At 42.1% G+C, this 18200-nt stretch overlaps 1 protein-coding gene across 3 annotated transcripts in view; it reads left to right on the top strand.

Annotated features, from left to right (window-relative positions):
• Positions 1-2180: 2180 nt before the first annotated feature.
• KLHL2 (kelch like family member 2) overlaps positions 2181-18200 on the top strand; it is a 123883-nt gene continuing 107863 nt past the window's right edge. For all 3 annotated transcript variants that reach the window (XM_078445634.2, XM_078445636.2, XM_078445635.2), the window contains exons 1-2: positions 2181-2317; positions 15181-15306. In XM_078445634.2, coding sequence (XP_078301760.1) covers positions 2292-2317; positions 15181-15306 — 152 coding nt within the window. In that variant the 5' untranslated portion in view covers positions 2181-2291. The remainder of the gene's footprint in view (positions 2318-15180; positions 15307-18200) is intronic.

Genomic DNA, 18200 nt, shown 5'->3' on the forward strand with positions numbered 1-18200 from the left:
ATTTCCCCATTCTCAGTAAATGTCAGCTCCATTCTCCCAAGAACCCAGACTAAAACACTGGGCATCATTTTTGACTCTGTTCTTTCTCTTATACTCATATCTAACCTATCAGCAATTCCTGTGTGCTTTATCTTCTAAATAGGATTGGAATATGACCACTTCTCTCCATCACACTGACTTTAGTCCAGGTCATCCTTATTTTTTTTATTCCAGTTAGGCTAATCTCTGTGCTTGCTCTCTTGTTTCCCTATATATACTGCTCACATAGCAATCAGTCATCGTTTGGAAAAAAAAAAAACCAACTTTTTATTATGGACCTTTAAAAGCATACACATAAATACACATAAATGATGACTACCCCCATGTACCCATCACTTAGCATCAAAAATTAACATTTTGCTCATATTTTTCTAAAGCTTTTTTAAGTGTTTATTTATTTATTTTGAGAGAGAGAGCAAGTGAGCAGGAGAGGGGCAGAGAGAGAGAGAGAGAGAGAGAGGGAGAGACAGGGAGAAAGAATCCCAAACAGGTCCCATGCTGTCAGCACAGAGACCAATGTGGGGCTCGAACTCACAAATTGTGACATCATGACCTGACCCGAAATCAAAAGTGAAAGGCTTAACTGACTGAGCCACCCAGGTGTCCCCTTCCTTATCTTTTTTCCCCCTATTTTTTACCCTCTTTTTTTTTTTTTTTTTTTTTTTTTGTGGAATATTTTAAAACAAATACCAGCAAAGGTGTCCTTTTAATTATGAGATCAAGCTGCTCACAACTTTCCAGTTGCTTTTCGGTAAGAGTCAAATCTTTTATGATGGCCTACAAGGCCTCTGTGATATGCCAGTCTGCCCCATACAACATCTCGTTTCCTGTCCTCACTCTGCTTCAGCTACACCAGAGATTCTCAAACCTTAGCACGCATCAGCATCTTCTGGAAGGCTTGTTATAGCACAGACGGCTAGGCTCCACCCCAGAGTTTCTGGTTCAGTAGATCTGAAGTGGGCCTCCAGAATTCGTATTTCTAACAAATTCCCAGATGCTATTGGACACACCTGGACAACCACCTGCTACATTGTTCTCCTTCCTGTTCCTCAACAAGCCAGGCAAGATTTTGCATAGGAGTCTTTGCATGACTCTTCCCTTGCCCTGAGCGCTCTTTGCTTTCCTCAAGATTCATTTTATTCCATCTCTGTTTAAATGACATCATTTGCGGGGCCTTCTCTGGCTACTCCTAAAATAGCATCCCAGCTCCTCACTCTGATTTTCTTCATAGCAGGCATCGTTCGTTTGTTTCTCCGCCCGTCTAGATTGACAGCTCCACGAGCCCACAGACCTGGCTTTGCCCTCTCATCGCATTCCGTACCAACACCTTGTCTAGTAGGTGCTCATTTCACTTCTCCAACGAAGGGATCATACACTGAGAGGGGAGGCCCAGGTCCCTGCTTGGAACACTGGACAGGCAAATTCATTTCTTCCTGCCTCAGTTTCACCATTTGTAAAGGAAGTGGTTGGTTATGCCTACCCTTTCCCTCTCCTCAGGCATAGGCTCAAATCAAAAGCGAAGGATGTGAACACGCTTGCAAAGCAGAGCAGTAAGTCAATAGCGAGCGCTAATATGCCGTGCTTTCGGGTGCCCTTTTTCCGCACAGACAACCCGCCCCCCGCCCCATTTTCTAGCTCCCCCGCCCGGGTGACCCACAACCCCAGCTGCGGGCGGCCGCCGCCCCCGTCCCGCCCCGCGAGCCCGCGTCTGGGCACGCCCGCCCGCTCCTGGCTGGCGCCCGCCCGCCTCCACCAACAACAGCAGTAGCGGCGGCGGCAGCAGCAGCAGCACCCTCAAACAGCAACAGCAGGAGCAGCACCCTCCGCAGCGCCAGCACCCTCAGCAGCAGCAGAAGCAGCAGCAGCAGCAAGAGGAAGGGGAGGCGCCGAGGGAGGGGTCCTCGGCCGCCGCGGGAGGCCGCATCGCCGTCCCGTCACGGCGTCGGCGCGGCCGGGGCCAAACCCGGAAGTGGCCGAGCCCGCGCGCCCGCCCGTCCCGCCGCCGCCGCCGCCACCGCCCCGCACTCCGGAGAGCGCGGGAGCCGCGCAGGCAGACGGAGCGCGCCCGGCCGAGCGGGCCATGGCCGCGGGGGCCGCCGCCGCAGGTGGTGGCGCGCGGTGAGGCGAGCGCGGCGCCCCCTCCGGGGCGGATGGAACGCGGCTCGGCGGGCGGGCAGTGCCGGCGTCCGCGGCTGGAATGGTGCTGGCGGCGGCGGTCGGTGCCTGCGTTCTGAAGCCCGAGAGGAGCCACAATGGAGACGCCGCCGCTGCCTCCCGCGTGAGTGAGCGGGCGGGCAGGCGGGCGGGCTGTGCGGCTGCGGATAAGCGCGCCGCTGCGGCGCGTGTCGCCGGCCACGGGCGCTGCTCGGGCACGGCCGCCCGGTGCCCGCCGGCGGAAGACGCCCGGAGCCGCCGGGGAGCGGACGCTGGGGGCGGCGGGAGGTGGGAGCTGCGGGGCGTGACGAGGTGCGGTTCCCGCAGTCCTGAGGCGGACGCGGGCGGAAACTCAGCCTGGCCAGGCAGTGACTTAGAACCCTGGATAGTATCTAGGAAGGGGCTTCCCCATCCCAGGCGAATAGAAGATTCCGGCTGGGCTGGGCTTGGGGACTCTGCCCGTCCTGTGTGCGCCTCCCTGGAACGCTTGGGCTGCTGGTGCCTAGCTTGCCAACCCCTTTCTAAGGGATGGAGATATGCTGCACGGGAGTCCGTTGAAAAAAGGGAACTGGAAAGTACCAGACACCGGCGTCTAAATGAATTGACCTTAGATTGCTTGCTTCTTCGAATTTCTAGCAAAATTAATATCTGAAGAGCTTTTACATCACTCTAAGTGAGCCACGGCTGTTCAGGGCATGTGACCTCTTTTACCTGGCACTGCAGAAAATTGTATCCAGAAACCAGAGCATCTTCTGTTTCCTTGGTACCCTAGGCAAATTAGTAGTGTAGCTACCTGCCAGGCACAGGTGTCTTCTTCCTTGGTACCCAAATACATTTAAGATACCTGCAGCGAAACTACTTTCCAGAAATAATAACAGTTGAACAATTACGTGGAAGATACTGAAGAATTGCATTATTCAGTACAGTATATATTTTTTGAAAGTATTTGGTAAAAGTGGACTATAAATCCCCAGGAGTTTTGAAAATTTCCATTTTGATTTGCCTTCCTTAGTTTAACCTTTATCAGGGAACAAGAGCCCCTTGAATCTGACTTTTCAAACCTCAAGCAAACCTCATTCTGAGATCAGTGTACCTTTTCACGAGAGCTTATTCATGGAGCCTTATCGTTTTTCACTTAGATTTGGCCAGCTTCACTCCATGGCAGTTGTACCGCACCAGCCTCTTGTGGTTATTTGGCAGAATTCCAGCCAAAATATGGGTATTTGGCCTGGACTGAATAATTTTTTGATGTCCAGCCCTTTTAAGGAGAGCTGGAACTATAAGATCCTGGAACTGTAATTTCTAAAAGTGCCTTACAGAATTTTTAGCTTGAGTGGAACAGGTCATGGGGATCTAAGGAGTAGATGATAAAACTGATGAATTGACCCTTCCTGGCCAGTAGAAGCAAGGGCTCAGTGGCTTCGTGATCACTTAGCTTTGAGGGCTTTGTGATCGGGTCATGTTCTTTAGCAGGTTTGGGAAGGCTCCTAAACCCTAGGAAACATGATGGTGGATTGTTAGCATCAGCAGCATGAATATAGCACCAGCACATAGGTTCTGTCCAGGCTTAGAGACAATTAAGGCAGGAAATGGTTCTTGTATGTAGATAGCACATAGTATATGGAATATATCATGTAGGCATGTTATCTATACTAAGCCTGTTCCCTTTATATCAGTTTCCTGCAGTCCCCTTTTACTTTTGGAGCAGAGGAAACTACAGGAAAGAACAAGGGGCTCTTAGAATGCAGGTGGAAAAAGGGTGTGGACAAAAAGCAGCCTCTGGAGGGAGGGACTAGAGATGTAGAAAATGATTTAAATAGAAATAATTGAAAATGAAATGGACGTGTGCATGGAAATAGTGATAAACTGAATCTAGGACAGATCAATTAATCATAATTTTGGTATCCAGCACAATTCTCTGGTATTGAGACTCCATCAATAATGCTGGAACAATGACAGGCTGAGATGTAATGGAAAACAAGGAATGTCAGCAGGGATGAAAGATTTGTTAAAACTTCTTTTAATGAGGGGTGGCTAAAGTTGGTGAGACTTCTTGATTGTTGATATTCATTTAACACTAAATACAAATGGGGTTTATTTTCATTTGGCCCATCTAAAATTAACCCTCATTCCAGAATTTGTTAGAATCAGAAATAGGTTCCCTTCCTGCCCCTTGGCCTATTTGCCTTCACTCCCATTAGCTTACTTTTTCCTTCCACACTAAATCATAGGTGCTGTATTTGAGGATTGCAGACAGTGTCTTTGGGAAGGAGCTTTATTGGGCTTCACTGGGCTTGAGTTGGGTAGATGGAGGCAGTCAAAGTTATTGGGAGGGCTCAGCTTCTTGTAAGGTTAGATTTTTAACCTGAGCTTTAAGGCAAGGAAAGATGTTTGATGTGGACTTAAAATGCCTTGGGTGATGTGGTTGGAAGCAGGAGCTCAGGTCCTCTTTGGGTGAGTGTCTGTTTATTAACTCATTAATTCTGCGAATATTTGAATGCCTGTCTCTGCCTGCCACTGTGGAGGAGCTTATGCTCGTCCTTCTCTTGTGACAGCCAGTTTTACACTGTTTTCAGATCCCACCTTGCTGCCCTTCAGCCTGTTAGCACATTGTCTTGGAGGGGTAGGATGACTGCCCAGGTTCTCTAGTTCCTTTGGGATGGGATGGGCTCGTTGAAATTAGGTTTTGATCTCTTCTACTCTTTCCACTTTTTCACTCTTTGCCTTCAAGTTCTCCTCATCCTTTTTGATTCTCATATTGTCACTGGGCTTCATATCTCTCTGCCTGTTGTTTTTTGGATCTTATATGTGACGTTTAGATTCTCTTGCATTTAGGAGTCTGGGTGATATTAAGATGATGGGACATTTGCCTCTGATTGAATCTGAAGGTGTGTAACTAAAAATTAGATGTAGGTTAGTATAGGAATTTTGGGTGGTAAACTGAGACGTGCAGCCCTGACCTCAGGAATGTTTTGCATATTTTAGCTTTTATAGTTATTTTTGTAAAAGATTTTCATAATTATGAAATTGAGGGAAGGCTGAGGTATAGGGTGGCATGCATCCCTTTGACCACCTCTCACTGAACATTGTTTTGGTCCTTGTTTTCTTAATGGCTCTGCTTTTACATGTTGGCTTTCTCTTTACAAGCCTTACATCTTTGCTTTTCCTTCACAGAGCTCAGCAAACATGTCTCACATACAACCATATCTTGGATCAGCGATTCCACATCACTGGAGACTCTTGGCATCAGAGTTGTTCAAGCGTAGGCAGACAGACATCTTCTTGACCGTGTTCATAGGGATTTAGGCAGCAGAAGATTGGTTGAATCAGAGCAGAGGTTTTCAGAATTTTGGATTTCACTGACCTTTAAAGTTAAAAAAATAAATAAATAAATAAACTGAGGTCCATCACAGAACTGCTAACTTATTTTTTTGCTTAGTAGAAAAAAAATTGATGAAATAATAATTATCAGCTATCACCATTTTTTTTTTTGTAAAAGGAAGGGCAGTTTAGTGTCCCTTTCCAAATACAAAGAAGGACGTAATCTCAGACTTAAAAGGATAGTCTTTAAATTGAATTAATTTAGTTTTATGAAAACTTACTATATTTTCCTTATTTTGTCACGGATCAATAAAAAGTTTACTGGAGCCCAGCTTTTGTGATCCACCGGACCAGATGACGTTTAATGTTCTTTCTAATTTTAAGATTGAGTTACTGTGAATTTGGAACCTTGACGCAGGTTACCCCAGTATTCATTGGTTTGTCTTACAGCACATTGGAATGTATTCTTGGTTTTGTTTAAGTAGGCATGAATGTAAATTGGGCATCTGTCAGATGATAGGTGAATCTCCTCAGTGACAGACAAAGATGTTTAAAATATGTAGGAGTAATAATGGCTGACAAGGTAATGTTGAAAGAAGACATGGATCACTGTGTGTTGAAAGAAGTGTTATGTAAGGAAAATTCTGAGGTGTATTTGGGAACTTGAGAAGTGGATTCTGGAAATAGGTAACATTGATGCAGTAGTCTTAAATTTTTCTGATGCTGGGAAATCACTCCTCCCTCTCCCACTAAATAGCCCCAAACCTCTTGTTTCTATAATACACACAGTAGGCATTCAATAAATATCAGTAAGCTTGCTTTCTTGAAGGTGACTGTAAATTTACTCATCTGTGGCTGTAATGGAACTGCACTAGAAGTGTTTATGAAAACAGTTGAACTTCTTCCTTAAGACCAGGGACAAGGTTCTTTTCAGGTGATACAGAGAATGAAAATTGCTTTTCAGATGCTCTTCTATAGAATTCTTCCAAATTCTAAATATTATTTACTGTTTATAATAAGGGAGATAAGGTTTTTCATTCATATTTATTGGGTGCTTACTATGACCAGACTTTGGGAATATCTCAGAAAACAAAGTCTTTTTCATTGTCGTTGAAACTGATAGCAAACAAATATTTAATACAGTTCCCGTAGTGCTAGGGTCAGTATACTTTGTGTGTTATGTGCTTTACTGTTTTACATTTCAGACGGCTGGCATTTGCTGAAGTATTTTTTTGACCAGTTCTTTTCACTGATCCTACTTGAAAATAAGCCCTTGCTTTCTATGACACTGCTTTTTCTTGGTTCCCTCCCGTAGGTTTTAGGTTGCTAAATGTGATTTACTTTATTACTTTATCTCATTTAATCTTGTGAACATGAGATTATGTTGGTGTAGGTTCTTATCTTTTTTCAGACGGTAAATTCCTTTTCGAAGGTTTTCAAGTAGGAGGAGAAGTTGGGACTCTCTCACTGATCACTGTTTTCTGTCTTAGATGGCTTTTCTTCTGTTACGGTTCATTGGCAGTGGCTGCTCCTCACAGATGCAGGTTTTGGCCAGTTCTTTTTAATAACTATTGATCACTAAGTTGTGGCTCCATCTGTGTCTTAAGCCTAGGCTCTAGATCTGTGCCTCAGTCTTGAATTTTCAACTTCTTATAGAACTTCTCTGCTCTTAGCTTACACATCAGATTCAACATGTCTAAAACTGAGTTTGTAACCTTTGTTCTCAAACTGATTTCCCTTTATAACATCTGCACATAATCAATGGAATAATCATCCTTTTGGTCCCAGATACCCAAAGCCTTGGCATGGTCTTTGATTTCGCTCTCTCTCTCTCTCTGTCTCTCTGTCTCTCATCATCCTCCACAGTTATCAACTTCTGGAAACTGTATACTCATGGTTTCAAGTGTCCATTCTGACTCCTTCTATCCTGAACAGATTTCATCCCTTGATACCTGCATTTTTCTTTTACCTTTTCTCCTGTTGAACTCTATGTGTTGTTTCCTCACCTTTCAATCCACTTACCATTTTGACCCCAACATCTTAGAGTCACATCAAGTGACTTACCAAACCAGTTATCTCAACCAGATAGATGGTCAGAGTCGTCGATCATTTTGTCCTAATCTTACAGTATGTTCAAAAGTATTATGTGCTTTGACCTCCTAGAGTAAACTCTGCCTTATCATGAGTGAGGAATCCCCAGCCTTTTCCCAGCCTGTCCCCAGTTAAAACAACTTGGAATTCTTCCAAAGCCCACTTGGAACCCTCTCTTCCTTCACAAAGTCTTCCCTATTTACTCTAATTCATTCCAGCTGCTCTTTGCATTCCTCTAGTGTTGGTAGCCCATTATTTTGCACCTGTGTGCTGACTTGTGCCATTCCCTGGTGGTTTCAGATGTGCCTCCCCAGTTAGATGGTAACTGGAGAAGTTTCTTGCGTTCAGCCTCCTTCATCTCCCCCATTCTGCTTATGTTAGGGTATGCAGTCAGCATCTAGGCAGTGCTTATCTACTTGATTTATTAACACTGGTGGTTGCGTGGAGTATTGCTAATAATTTTTAATTGAATGTCACAATTAAAAAGGAGGAAGGCCAGTCAAATCCATAAAAATATATCCCTATATTCAGTTCAGCTCCTAACCTCAACATTTTTCTTCTTAACTCTGTGTTTACATTCATACAGTATTTAATGCTTGTACAGCTCCCTGAGGCAAGTAGGTGAGGTGTTATTATCTTTGACTTTCCTATTACATTTCGTATTAGACATATTTGTGGAATAACAGCACCTTATTTTGTAAGTAAACAGTCTAAAGGCCAGAGAGGCCAAGTGACTACACCCAAGGTCACTTGGTTAGTATTTGGCATCGTCAGGAATACCATTCAGGTCTTCCAGCTGATTCTGGTCCTCTTCTAGTGTGTTTTCATCCGAGTGTTAGAAAATGTAACCTAGTCAACTGAATTGTGAAATCAAATTGCTGCCCTCTCTTACTAGCCAAGTGCTGGTAATACTAGGGAAAGTGGCAAAAGAAAGGCCAGAAAAAAGAGTTGATAAAAGACACGGAAGTGTTTGAAATGGATCACCAACCTCTTTCTCCCTATTTTAGCACATCACAAATATCCCACTCTGACAGCGCTTTGTTAACTGTTTGTTTATAACAAATTCTTTAAAATAAGATTGATCTTGCATAAGACATGCTTTTTACCCTGGTCCCTTTCCTGGTAATAGTCACTGCCAGGGACAAAAAGTGCCTGATTGTGCTCTGTTTGTCGTGTAGGTGGGAGGGAAAGAGGGAGAGCAAGCTGAGTTGAACTGAAGCAGAGCTTTTTACAGCTCTATTGTTCTACTATCAGAGAGCAATTATATTCCAACTTTCATCAACCTCTCCACTTCAGACATCCCAACCACGTCCTCCTGCCAGTGCTTCAACGCACACTTAACATAAAGCCACACGACTAAATCCCAGGGGGAGAGTAGTGGGTCCAGGGTGTGTGTGAGATCTCCCTCTGTCCTCCAGTAGGTTCAGTGCTCTCCCTTAATTGCTAATCCATTTTAGGAAAATTGGGCATTTCCAGCTTTTCCAGCTCAGAGAAATCTGAAACATAACTTTTGGCAATATATGTGCTATACTGATGTATTCAGTGGCATTACCTTTTATTCTGTCACCATGAAAAGTTATTACAATATTATTGACTATATTTCCTATGCTGTACTTTTCATCCTTGTGCCTTATTTTATAACTGGAAGTTGGTACCTCTTAATCCCCTTCACCTGTTTCTCTCACTCCCCAAACCTTCTCCTCGCTAGCAACCACCAGATTGTACTCTCTATATTTATGAGTCTTTTTCTCTTTTTTTTTTTGTTTGTTTGTTTAGATTGCACATATAAGTGAAATCATGTGGCGTTTGTCTTTGTCTGACTTTTTTCAATTAGCACAATACCCTTTAGGTTCATCCATGTCATCACAAATGGCAAGATTTCAGTGGCATCATTATGATGTCTTGTAAGGTGTTCTGTGACTGGAGAGCAGGGATTTTGTTTTGTCTCACAAGATGCTTTATATTCAGTTCTATAGGTCTTCATACTGAAGGTACAATCCAAATTCTTACATGTAAATAGATATAGACACTAACTTTTTTAAAGCTACATTTATTTGGTAATAGGACCAAATAAATGTCTGTAGATGATAGTTAGTCTGCTGGCTCTATACCTAATGAAAGTTTGAATTCCAAACAATTGAAGAGAATCTGCAGAGCATGTCTCTTTGTCTTTAGCTAATTGCAAAAACTGAAGCCACAACTCTTCCACAAACCAAATCCTGTTTCCAGTGGAGAAAGCCCTCTATTTTTACAACCTCTAAATACTACGGTGGTTATTTGGGTGAGATGAAGGATGTGAGACTATTTTGTTGGGAAACTGTAGAGTGACATAACATACTAGTTAAAATATCGGCCTTCTGATATCTTGGACTTGCAAACTGGAGCGTTGTTAGTATAATCAGCTTCTGAGTGGAAGTTTAGTTAGGGAAGACAGCACAGAAAATAGAAGAGATATTATAAAGTAATGGAGAAACTTCAGAGCCGTAGAGCATGGATGGTGACTGAAAACAACAGCTGCTGATGTGAACTTGGCAGAAGTTTGTGAGTAATGGTGGGTGACTCATTGTGAGCAAGGGAGTCTTACAGCCTTTGAGGTGAACAGGCAGAGGGGAGAGCAGAGATGGTGGCCACCCAGGGGCTAAGTATTTGTGTCCTGCATGTGAAAATGTCTGGTCCCCTGTTAAATTTTGCAGCTGCATCATTCACATGAGTTACAGCATTGTTTCTACCAGAAAACCCTAAAAACATGAACAACTCATATGTTCTAAAGTGTTTGTTCTCAATCTGAGATGATTTTCCCGGGGTGGGAGGGAAGTGGGTGGTGGGACATATTACATCACTTTTTTTGTTTTGTTTTGAAATTATACATAGCTGCCTTTCACCCCTGCTTCTGGAGATGCTGTCATTCAGATATACCTAGTCCTATAAAAAGGGCTTGCCCAAATCTTCATGGGAAAAGGGATGGTTGAGTGCAGTTTGAAAAATTGTTTGGCTCATTGATTTTTAAAAATCAATAATTAAAAATTTTTTTTAAATTTATTTTTGAGAGAGAAAGTAAGAGAGAGCGCACACACGCAGGGAAGGGGCAGAGAGAGAGGGACACACAGAATCTGAAGCAGGCTCCAGGCTCTGAGCTGTTAGAGCCTGACACGGGGCTCAAACTCACGAACCGTGAGATCATGACCTGAGCCCAAGTTGGATGCTTAACCAACTGAGCCACCCAGGTGCTCCTAAAATTTTTTCTGAAGCTTATTTATTTTGAGAGAGAGAGAGAGCATGAGTGAGGAAGGGACAGAGACAGTGGGAGAGAGAGAATCCCCAAGCTGACAGCACTGAGCTCAACGTGGGGCCCCATCTCACAAACCATGAGATCATGACCTGAGCCAAAATCAGGAGTTGGACACTTAACCGACTGAGCCACCCAGGTACTCCTTGCTTCTCATCCTTCTGACCCCTGCCATTAGGAATCACTCTGCCAGAACAAGTAATGTATATCTAAAGAAACTATGCCTCATTTCTAAGATGGCCACAGAGTTCTTGTAGTAGGTTTAAACCTTTGCTTATGGATATTGACTCTTTGAGGGAGACAGCCCTGTGAGAGACTTTATTTTCTTCTTCTCTGAGAGTTCATTTCTGTCACTAGTGTGTTTTGGGGCAGAGTTAGAGTTACCTAGTTACCTGGTCTGAGAAGCCAACCTTACCCACAGCTGGAAATTTACGCAAGAGTCAGTCATTGAAGGAAGACTCAAAGATTCTTATAAAACATAGCTGTGTATTGGGATCCAGACCCTTGGAAACCTCAACTATGTTGAGTATGTTTTGATAGCAGTAAGCTATTGGAAAGTTTTAAGACTGGTTGCGAGTTAGACTTGGGGAAAGACTTAAAATGAAAGAACTTTGAAAAAGTATCTCTTCTAGATAATTAAAAGAAGACAGTTCTCAGAATGAGGAGCTTCTCTGGAAAAGGCTACCTCCCTGCTTCAGAAGGGAAGCAGGGAGAAGGTTTAACTGCACTTACTGGTATACCTGAAAGGGTAAACCTTCACTTCCCACTTAGCTGCTTCCTAGTGTATGTTCATTTTCCACATCTGTAGTTTTAGGCATGATGTATCATTTTGTTACTCAGTTCTGCTTCTGAGTGAGAGACTATCTAACACAAAACCATATAGGAAATGGAAAATTATGGAAAGGACTTTAGTGTTGAAAATGTAGCCCTGTGCAGCAGGGTGCTGTATTTGTAAGTAGCTCTCAGTACAGAGAACACTTAAAAAAAAAAAGTCAGTGTTATTTCTTACTTATTCCTTTAAGCCTTTGAATAAAGTCTTTTCTTTGTAGAGTTTATGGAGTACATCAGAAAAAGCAGGAGCTGAACATAGCTTTAAGAATGCACCTATATAGATATTGATTGCTGTATGGTAGTTTTAAAAGAAATTTTTTTTTAATGTTTATTTTTGAGAGAGACAGAGTGTGAGCGGGGGAGGGGCAGAGAGAGAGTAAGACACAGAATCTGAAGCAGGCTCTGAGCAGGGGCTTGAACCCATGAACTGCAAGATCATGACCTGAGCCAAAGTCAGAGGCTCAACCAACTGAGCCACCCAGGCGCCCCATGTATGGTAGCTGTCTTAAAGTTAATTCTCTAATGCAGGCAGTTTTAATTCATAATTTCTTAAGCAAATATAAACACTCTTGGCTCTTAAATAATGGTATTCTTTCTAGGACTGAGTTGCTTTCACTTCCATTCTGAGCATTGAAAAGCCCTTCTGTGATAGTTTTGTCAGTCCTCAATATTATATTTCCCTTTTGTTATAAACTCTTAAGTTATTAAACTAAAAGCTAATGTAAAACTTCTTAAGTTGCTATACATGTGGACATTCAGTGTTATGTGGTCAGAAAGTTTGCATAGGTTGAATATATCTATATAATTTCCCTTTCCTCCTACTGTTTTCTTTATGAAAGGGTGGTGGGGAATAGCATGAGAATATGTCTTAAACTATAAAATGTTTCCCAGTCCCCTCCACCAGATCTGAATGTTCTTTCATCTTTGTCTCCTAGACTTACTAGCTCTTTTTCTCAGGCCAAGCGTAACCCATCCCTCTACACACACACACACACACACACACACACACACACACACACGAGGATGTACTGTCCTATTCTCCCATTCCAGCTGTGGGCTCACCTCCAGGAGGCAGGGTCTTGTACTCATTTGCTTGTAAGGCCCCCCTTTAAAAACTCTCAAGTGATAGGGACACATGACTTATCTCCACTTCTGGTATGCAAACCCTTGAAGAATCAGATGCCTCAATTAGTGTTGAATGGAGGACTGAGCAAAGATAGCATCTGTGGTTAATGGTAGAGGTTACATTAATGTTTGAGTGCTTGAGTTCCATTGCTTCGTGTACCTTCTATGTGTACGTTTCTACCCAGCTAAAGTTTCTTCTCCAACTCTAGACTCTAATATGCCAATTTTACATCTTCATTTGGATGTCTGATATCTTAAAACCAACATGTGTGAAGACTAAGCTCTTGATCTTCCTACCCCCAAACTGGTTCCACCTGCAGCCTTCCCCATCTCAATGGAAACTCAGTCCTTCCAGTTGCTCAAACCAAAAAATTGGGAGTGATCCTGATTTTCTTTGATGCACCACGTGCATTTCGTCAACAAATCTCGTTGGCACTACCTTTAAAATATACCCAGAACCCAGCGACTTCTCATCACTGCTCCTACCTCCACTGCTACTACTGTGCTCTGAGCCTCTGGCATCTCCTACTGAATCACTCTTCTAAATAGTTTACACTCTTTTATCTTTGCCCACATTGACTATTCTCACCCAGCAGCCAAAGTGATCCTATTGAAAACGTAACTTGGATGGTGTCATTCTTCTGTGATGCCTCCCTATTCACTCAGGGTAAAAGCCAAAGTCCTTACAGTGTCCCACAGGTCCTACATGATCTGCACTCCCCTCTGCCCCCATAGCCCCAGCCCTGGCCTCACCATTCCTGGAACACACCAGGCACATGTAGGCCTTGGCTCTAGCTCTTCATTCCTTCTGGACCTTCTCTCACCTCCTAGTCTTGGTTCAGATCTCACTTCTCAGTTGGGCTATTGATGACCTGATGACCCTGTTGACTAGTGCAAGTTGTATCACTCCGTCCTCTCGATTCTTTTTACCCTGCCTTTGTTCTTATATCCGTAGCTCTTATTTTATGATGTGCTGCCTGTTTTACTGATTTGTTCTGCGTATTGTCTCCTCCCCATCGCCCCTGCTAGACTCCAGGCTCTGTGAGGGTAGGAGTCTTTTTTTTTGTTCACTGTTCACCTGTATTCCAAGTGCCTAGAATGGTGCTTGGTACATAGTTGGGACTCAAAAAATGTTTGCTGAGTGAATTCGTAAGAGGTAATACTTTAAAAATAAGTGATCCTTTCAGAATGGGTCAGGAAAGAAAGAGGTACGAAGAGAAATTTGGCAATAAATAATGATGTTTGCCTGTTGTCCTTTGTGTGATATATATGCAAGTATGACTTCTTTAGGCTTAATTTGGTATCCTGATTTTTTTCTTTAATAGCTTTATTGAGGTATAATTTACATGCCATAAAATTCACCTATTACAGTTGTACAATTCAGTGATTTTTTAGTACATTTCTAGAGTTGCGCAACTGTCTTCTCAGAAAGTTCCCTTGTGTCCATTAGTAGTTAATCCCCACTCCCTGCCATGGTACCCTGATTTTATTTGTTAATTTTTTTGCTCCCAAGTCTCAAAAGAGTAGTTTATACAGCAATACTAATACAGCCTGTGCTCTTAAAAATTATGTTTAAATATGAAGTTAAATATCATTGCTTAATGTAGGAAATGGTATTGAACATTAGTGAAAAGAATGGGCTCAAAGAGTCAGACTGACTTTGCTCTTACCCAGCTCTACTATTTAGTTACCTAAATTGTTTTTTGCCTTCATCTTTTCATCTGTTAAATGGGGATGGTAATAGTAATGAGCTCACAGAGTTGTTGTGAAGATTAAGCAAATAATACAAGTAAACAACTTAGCACAGTGGCTGCTGAATAGTAAATACTCAATAAACTTTAACTAACAGGATTAATCTCTTGTTACAAGAGTAGGTCTGAAATATATGGGGTAAATAAATAGCCTGGCAGGTAGAGAGCAAAATTCAAATCAGAGTCTAAGTTTTTGAAATTTGTGTAAAATATGGTCCTGTTCCTGTCTTGGTTTGTAAATAATGTATGACTACAGCAGATTGTTAAAAGCATGTTAATTTCCAACAGAGATCATTTCTCAGCATTTTTATTTCAAAGTATCTGCTGAACCACTTTTACTGAATTTTCTGTGCTCCTTTGTGATAGAGCTTTGACACCGTGGAGGTGATTACCCACTTTTTTGTTGAAATCGTAGTGACCATCAGAAAGTGCTCTGAATTGTGTCTTGATCTTACATTGGGATATACTGCAAGACTTCTTCTAAATGAATTTGAGAGATTTGTTGTATCTCTTATAGCCTAACAAGCCAGAACTAAATTATTTTTAATAAGATCTTTTCTGTTTTTTTTCTTTTATGTACAGATGCACAAAGCAGGGTCATCAGAAGCCTCTCGATTCAAAAGATGATAATACTGAAAAACACTGCCCAGTGACAGTGAATCCTTGGCATATGAAGAAAGCTTTCAAAGTCATGAATGAATTAAGAAGGTATTATTACATTAATATTCATGTAACATGGGTCTCTTCCCTTTATTTTGTAGTTGTTTCTAGTGAATATGCTCTTCATGCCTCATTGGTTCTTTATTTGATATAGACAACATTAAAAGCTGTTTCTACAGGTTTTTTTTTTTTTGTTTGTTTGTTTTGTTTTTTTTTTTTTTTAATCAGAAGCATGAATAGTATAAGGCTGGTCTCCGGTATGTAGCAACTAGCCATATGTGGTTAATCTGAATTAAGATGTTCTGTAAGTAGAAAATACAAAGTGGATTTCCAAGATTTAGTACAAAAAAGAATGTACAATGTTTTATTAATAACTTTTAAGAATATTGGTTACATTTAAAAATGATAATATATGGGATATTTTGGGTTAAATAGAATATATTATTGAAATTATTTTCACTTGTTTCTTTTTTTAATGTGATTACTAGAAAATTATGAATTGCATTATATTTTATATTACATATATTTCCCATAGTTCTATTGGATGGCTTGGTGTAGGGTTTCTCACTTATCACAAAGATATGGAAAGAAAACTGTAAGGGAAAAATGTGATACTTTGGTGGTGGTGGTGGTGGTAGTAATTTTGAGGACTGGTGACCTGCCCATTGTTAACGTTATTCTTAAGTATGTTAAAGGTCACTGATATGAAAAAAGTGACTTTAAAAGTTGATTGGAAAATGAATAGTTGTTTTTTTTTTAATTAAAAGACTAATGTGTGTATTAACCTTGGTTTAGTTTTCTTTTTTTTATTTTTTTATTTTTTTTAACATTTTTTATTTTTATTTTTGGGACAGAGAGAGACAGAGCATGAACGGGGGAGGGGCAGAGAGAGAGGGAGACACAGAATCGGAAACAGGCTCCAGGCTCCGAGCCATCAGCCCAGAGCCTGACGCGGGGCTCGAACTCACGGACCGCAAGATCGTGACCTGGCTGAAGTCGGACGCTTAACCGACTGCGCCACCCAGGCGCCCCAACCTTGGTTTAGTTTTCTTAGCCCTTTGTGAAAGTATTTTTTTCTGCATTGTTCTCTTTGTGAAAGTACATATATTTAAAAGCTTGGACTAAAAAGAAGGGAGTGACTTAAACTGTCCTTCAATCTCTATGTGCTATGTCTTCGTAAAAGTCCACCCTTTACGCCCATCATTTGTTTGTTTTTTCTTTACGTAAAGATTCAATAAATATTTATCTGTTGGGTGCTGGAGATACAATGGTGAGCATGAGACACATAGCTTATGGTTGAATGCAGGGAGCAGGCATTAATCAGAGGATTACACACATAATTTACTGTAAATTTTAATGGCAGTAAGTGCTATGAAGGAGGGCTGCCTGGTGCTGTGAAGGTTGATAACAGTGGTCAGGAAAGGCTTCCCGACCTGATAGAAATATTTGTGCTGAGAACTAAAGCAAAACAGAGGTAAGGAAATCAAGGCAGGATGGGGGTGGGAGAGGTTAGAAAACTGTTCCACGCACAGGGAATGGCAGTGCCCAAGTCTGGTGGTGGGACAGAGCTGGCCTCATTGGAGGAAATGAGGGGCAGCTGGAGCACAAATGTCAAGGGGGTCATGGCAAGAGAGGAGCCTGAGTGGGCAGGTGGGGCCCAGCATACTCTGGGCCTTACACATTTCAGTCTTGTTGTCATGGGAGGAAGCCACTGGAGAGTGTTAAGCAGGGTAGTGACATGATCAGATTTGTACTTTGAAAAGAACATACTTGCTGCTAGGTGGAGAGTGAAGTGGAGAGGGACAAGGAAGTTAAATCGACTATAACATACTTGATTTGCTTCCTAGTCCAGCTCTGATAGTATTTCTAATGTTTTCATTTAGTCTTTGGGAAAATATGTAGTTGGGATAACCCAGCAGGTCCGGATGTGCTGTTCTAGTTTTTTAATCCTGTTTTAACAGTAGTTATTGAATGTAAACTGCAGTGGTTACTAAATGGAACTGAAAAGTAAGAAAAATAGTCATTAAGATGTTTTTTTTTTAATGTTTATTTTTGAGAGAGAGAGACAGAGTGTGAGCGGGGAAGGTGCAGAGAGAGACAGAGACCCAGAATCTGAAGCAGGCTCCAGGCTCTGAGCTGTCAGCACAGGGCTCAGACTCACAAACCACGAGATCATAACCTGAGCTGAAGTCGGACGCTTAACCGACTAAGCCACCCAGGTGACCCTAGTCTGGTCATTTTAAGACTGAGATTTTTAATGGCTCTTCTCTTTCTTTGAAAAGTCTAGAAAGACTGACTTTTTCCTGTTCACATTTCCTCTCCCCACCCCCTTCTATGGGAGCACCATAACCATGGCCTTCCACTGGTGTGAGTAGGGCCTCTGTTGACCTAGGCATGACTCACTAAACTTCAGGGAAGGTGACACCTTCCCCTGAGGTGGATGACCCCGGTTTAGGGACACACTCTGGACTTGGGCGAACTGTTTTACTTCTTTGAGGCTTAACTATAAAATGAAGTGAGGAGACAGGATGGAATGTGAGGTTCATTGCTGCTCTGACTTCTCTGAGTCTGTGAGATTTTTTCCTGCTTACATGCACAGCACTAGTGTCCTTGCTTCATCCTGGGCTTATTTTGCTCTAGCCTTCATGTACCTATTTGTCCTGTTTTGGGTGTGAACTATATGGCTGTGAAACAGCGTCTTACTCTTTGTGTCGTACCATATCAGGAACCAACGTGTCACCAGGCTGGTAGTTGATGCTGATTTTCAGAACAAAGAACGACTTTTAAATAGCCAGAGGGTGTTTGCTGCCAGCTCTATATCCAGGATTGTTTTAATAAACTCACTAACTGATATTGTTTTTTTTTTTTGTTTTTTTTTTTTTTAATAAACTCTCTTGGGATTCATCAGAACCCTTTTGTTTTGTTTTAAATATCACTCACTT

The sequence above is a fragment of the Panthera onca genome, chromosome B1 (assembly GCF_046562875.1).
Source record: "Panthera onca isolate mPanOnc1 chromosome B1, mPanOnc1 haplotype 2, whole genome shotgun sequence".
Classification (NCBI taxonomy): domain Eukaryota; kingdom Metazoa; phylum Chordata; class Mammalia; order Carnivora; family Felidae; genus Panthera; species Panthera onca.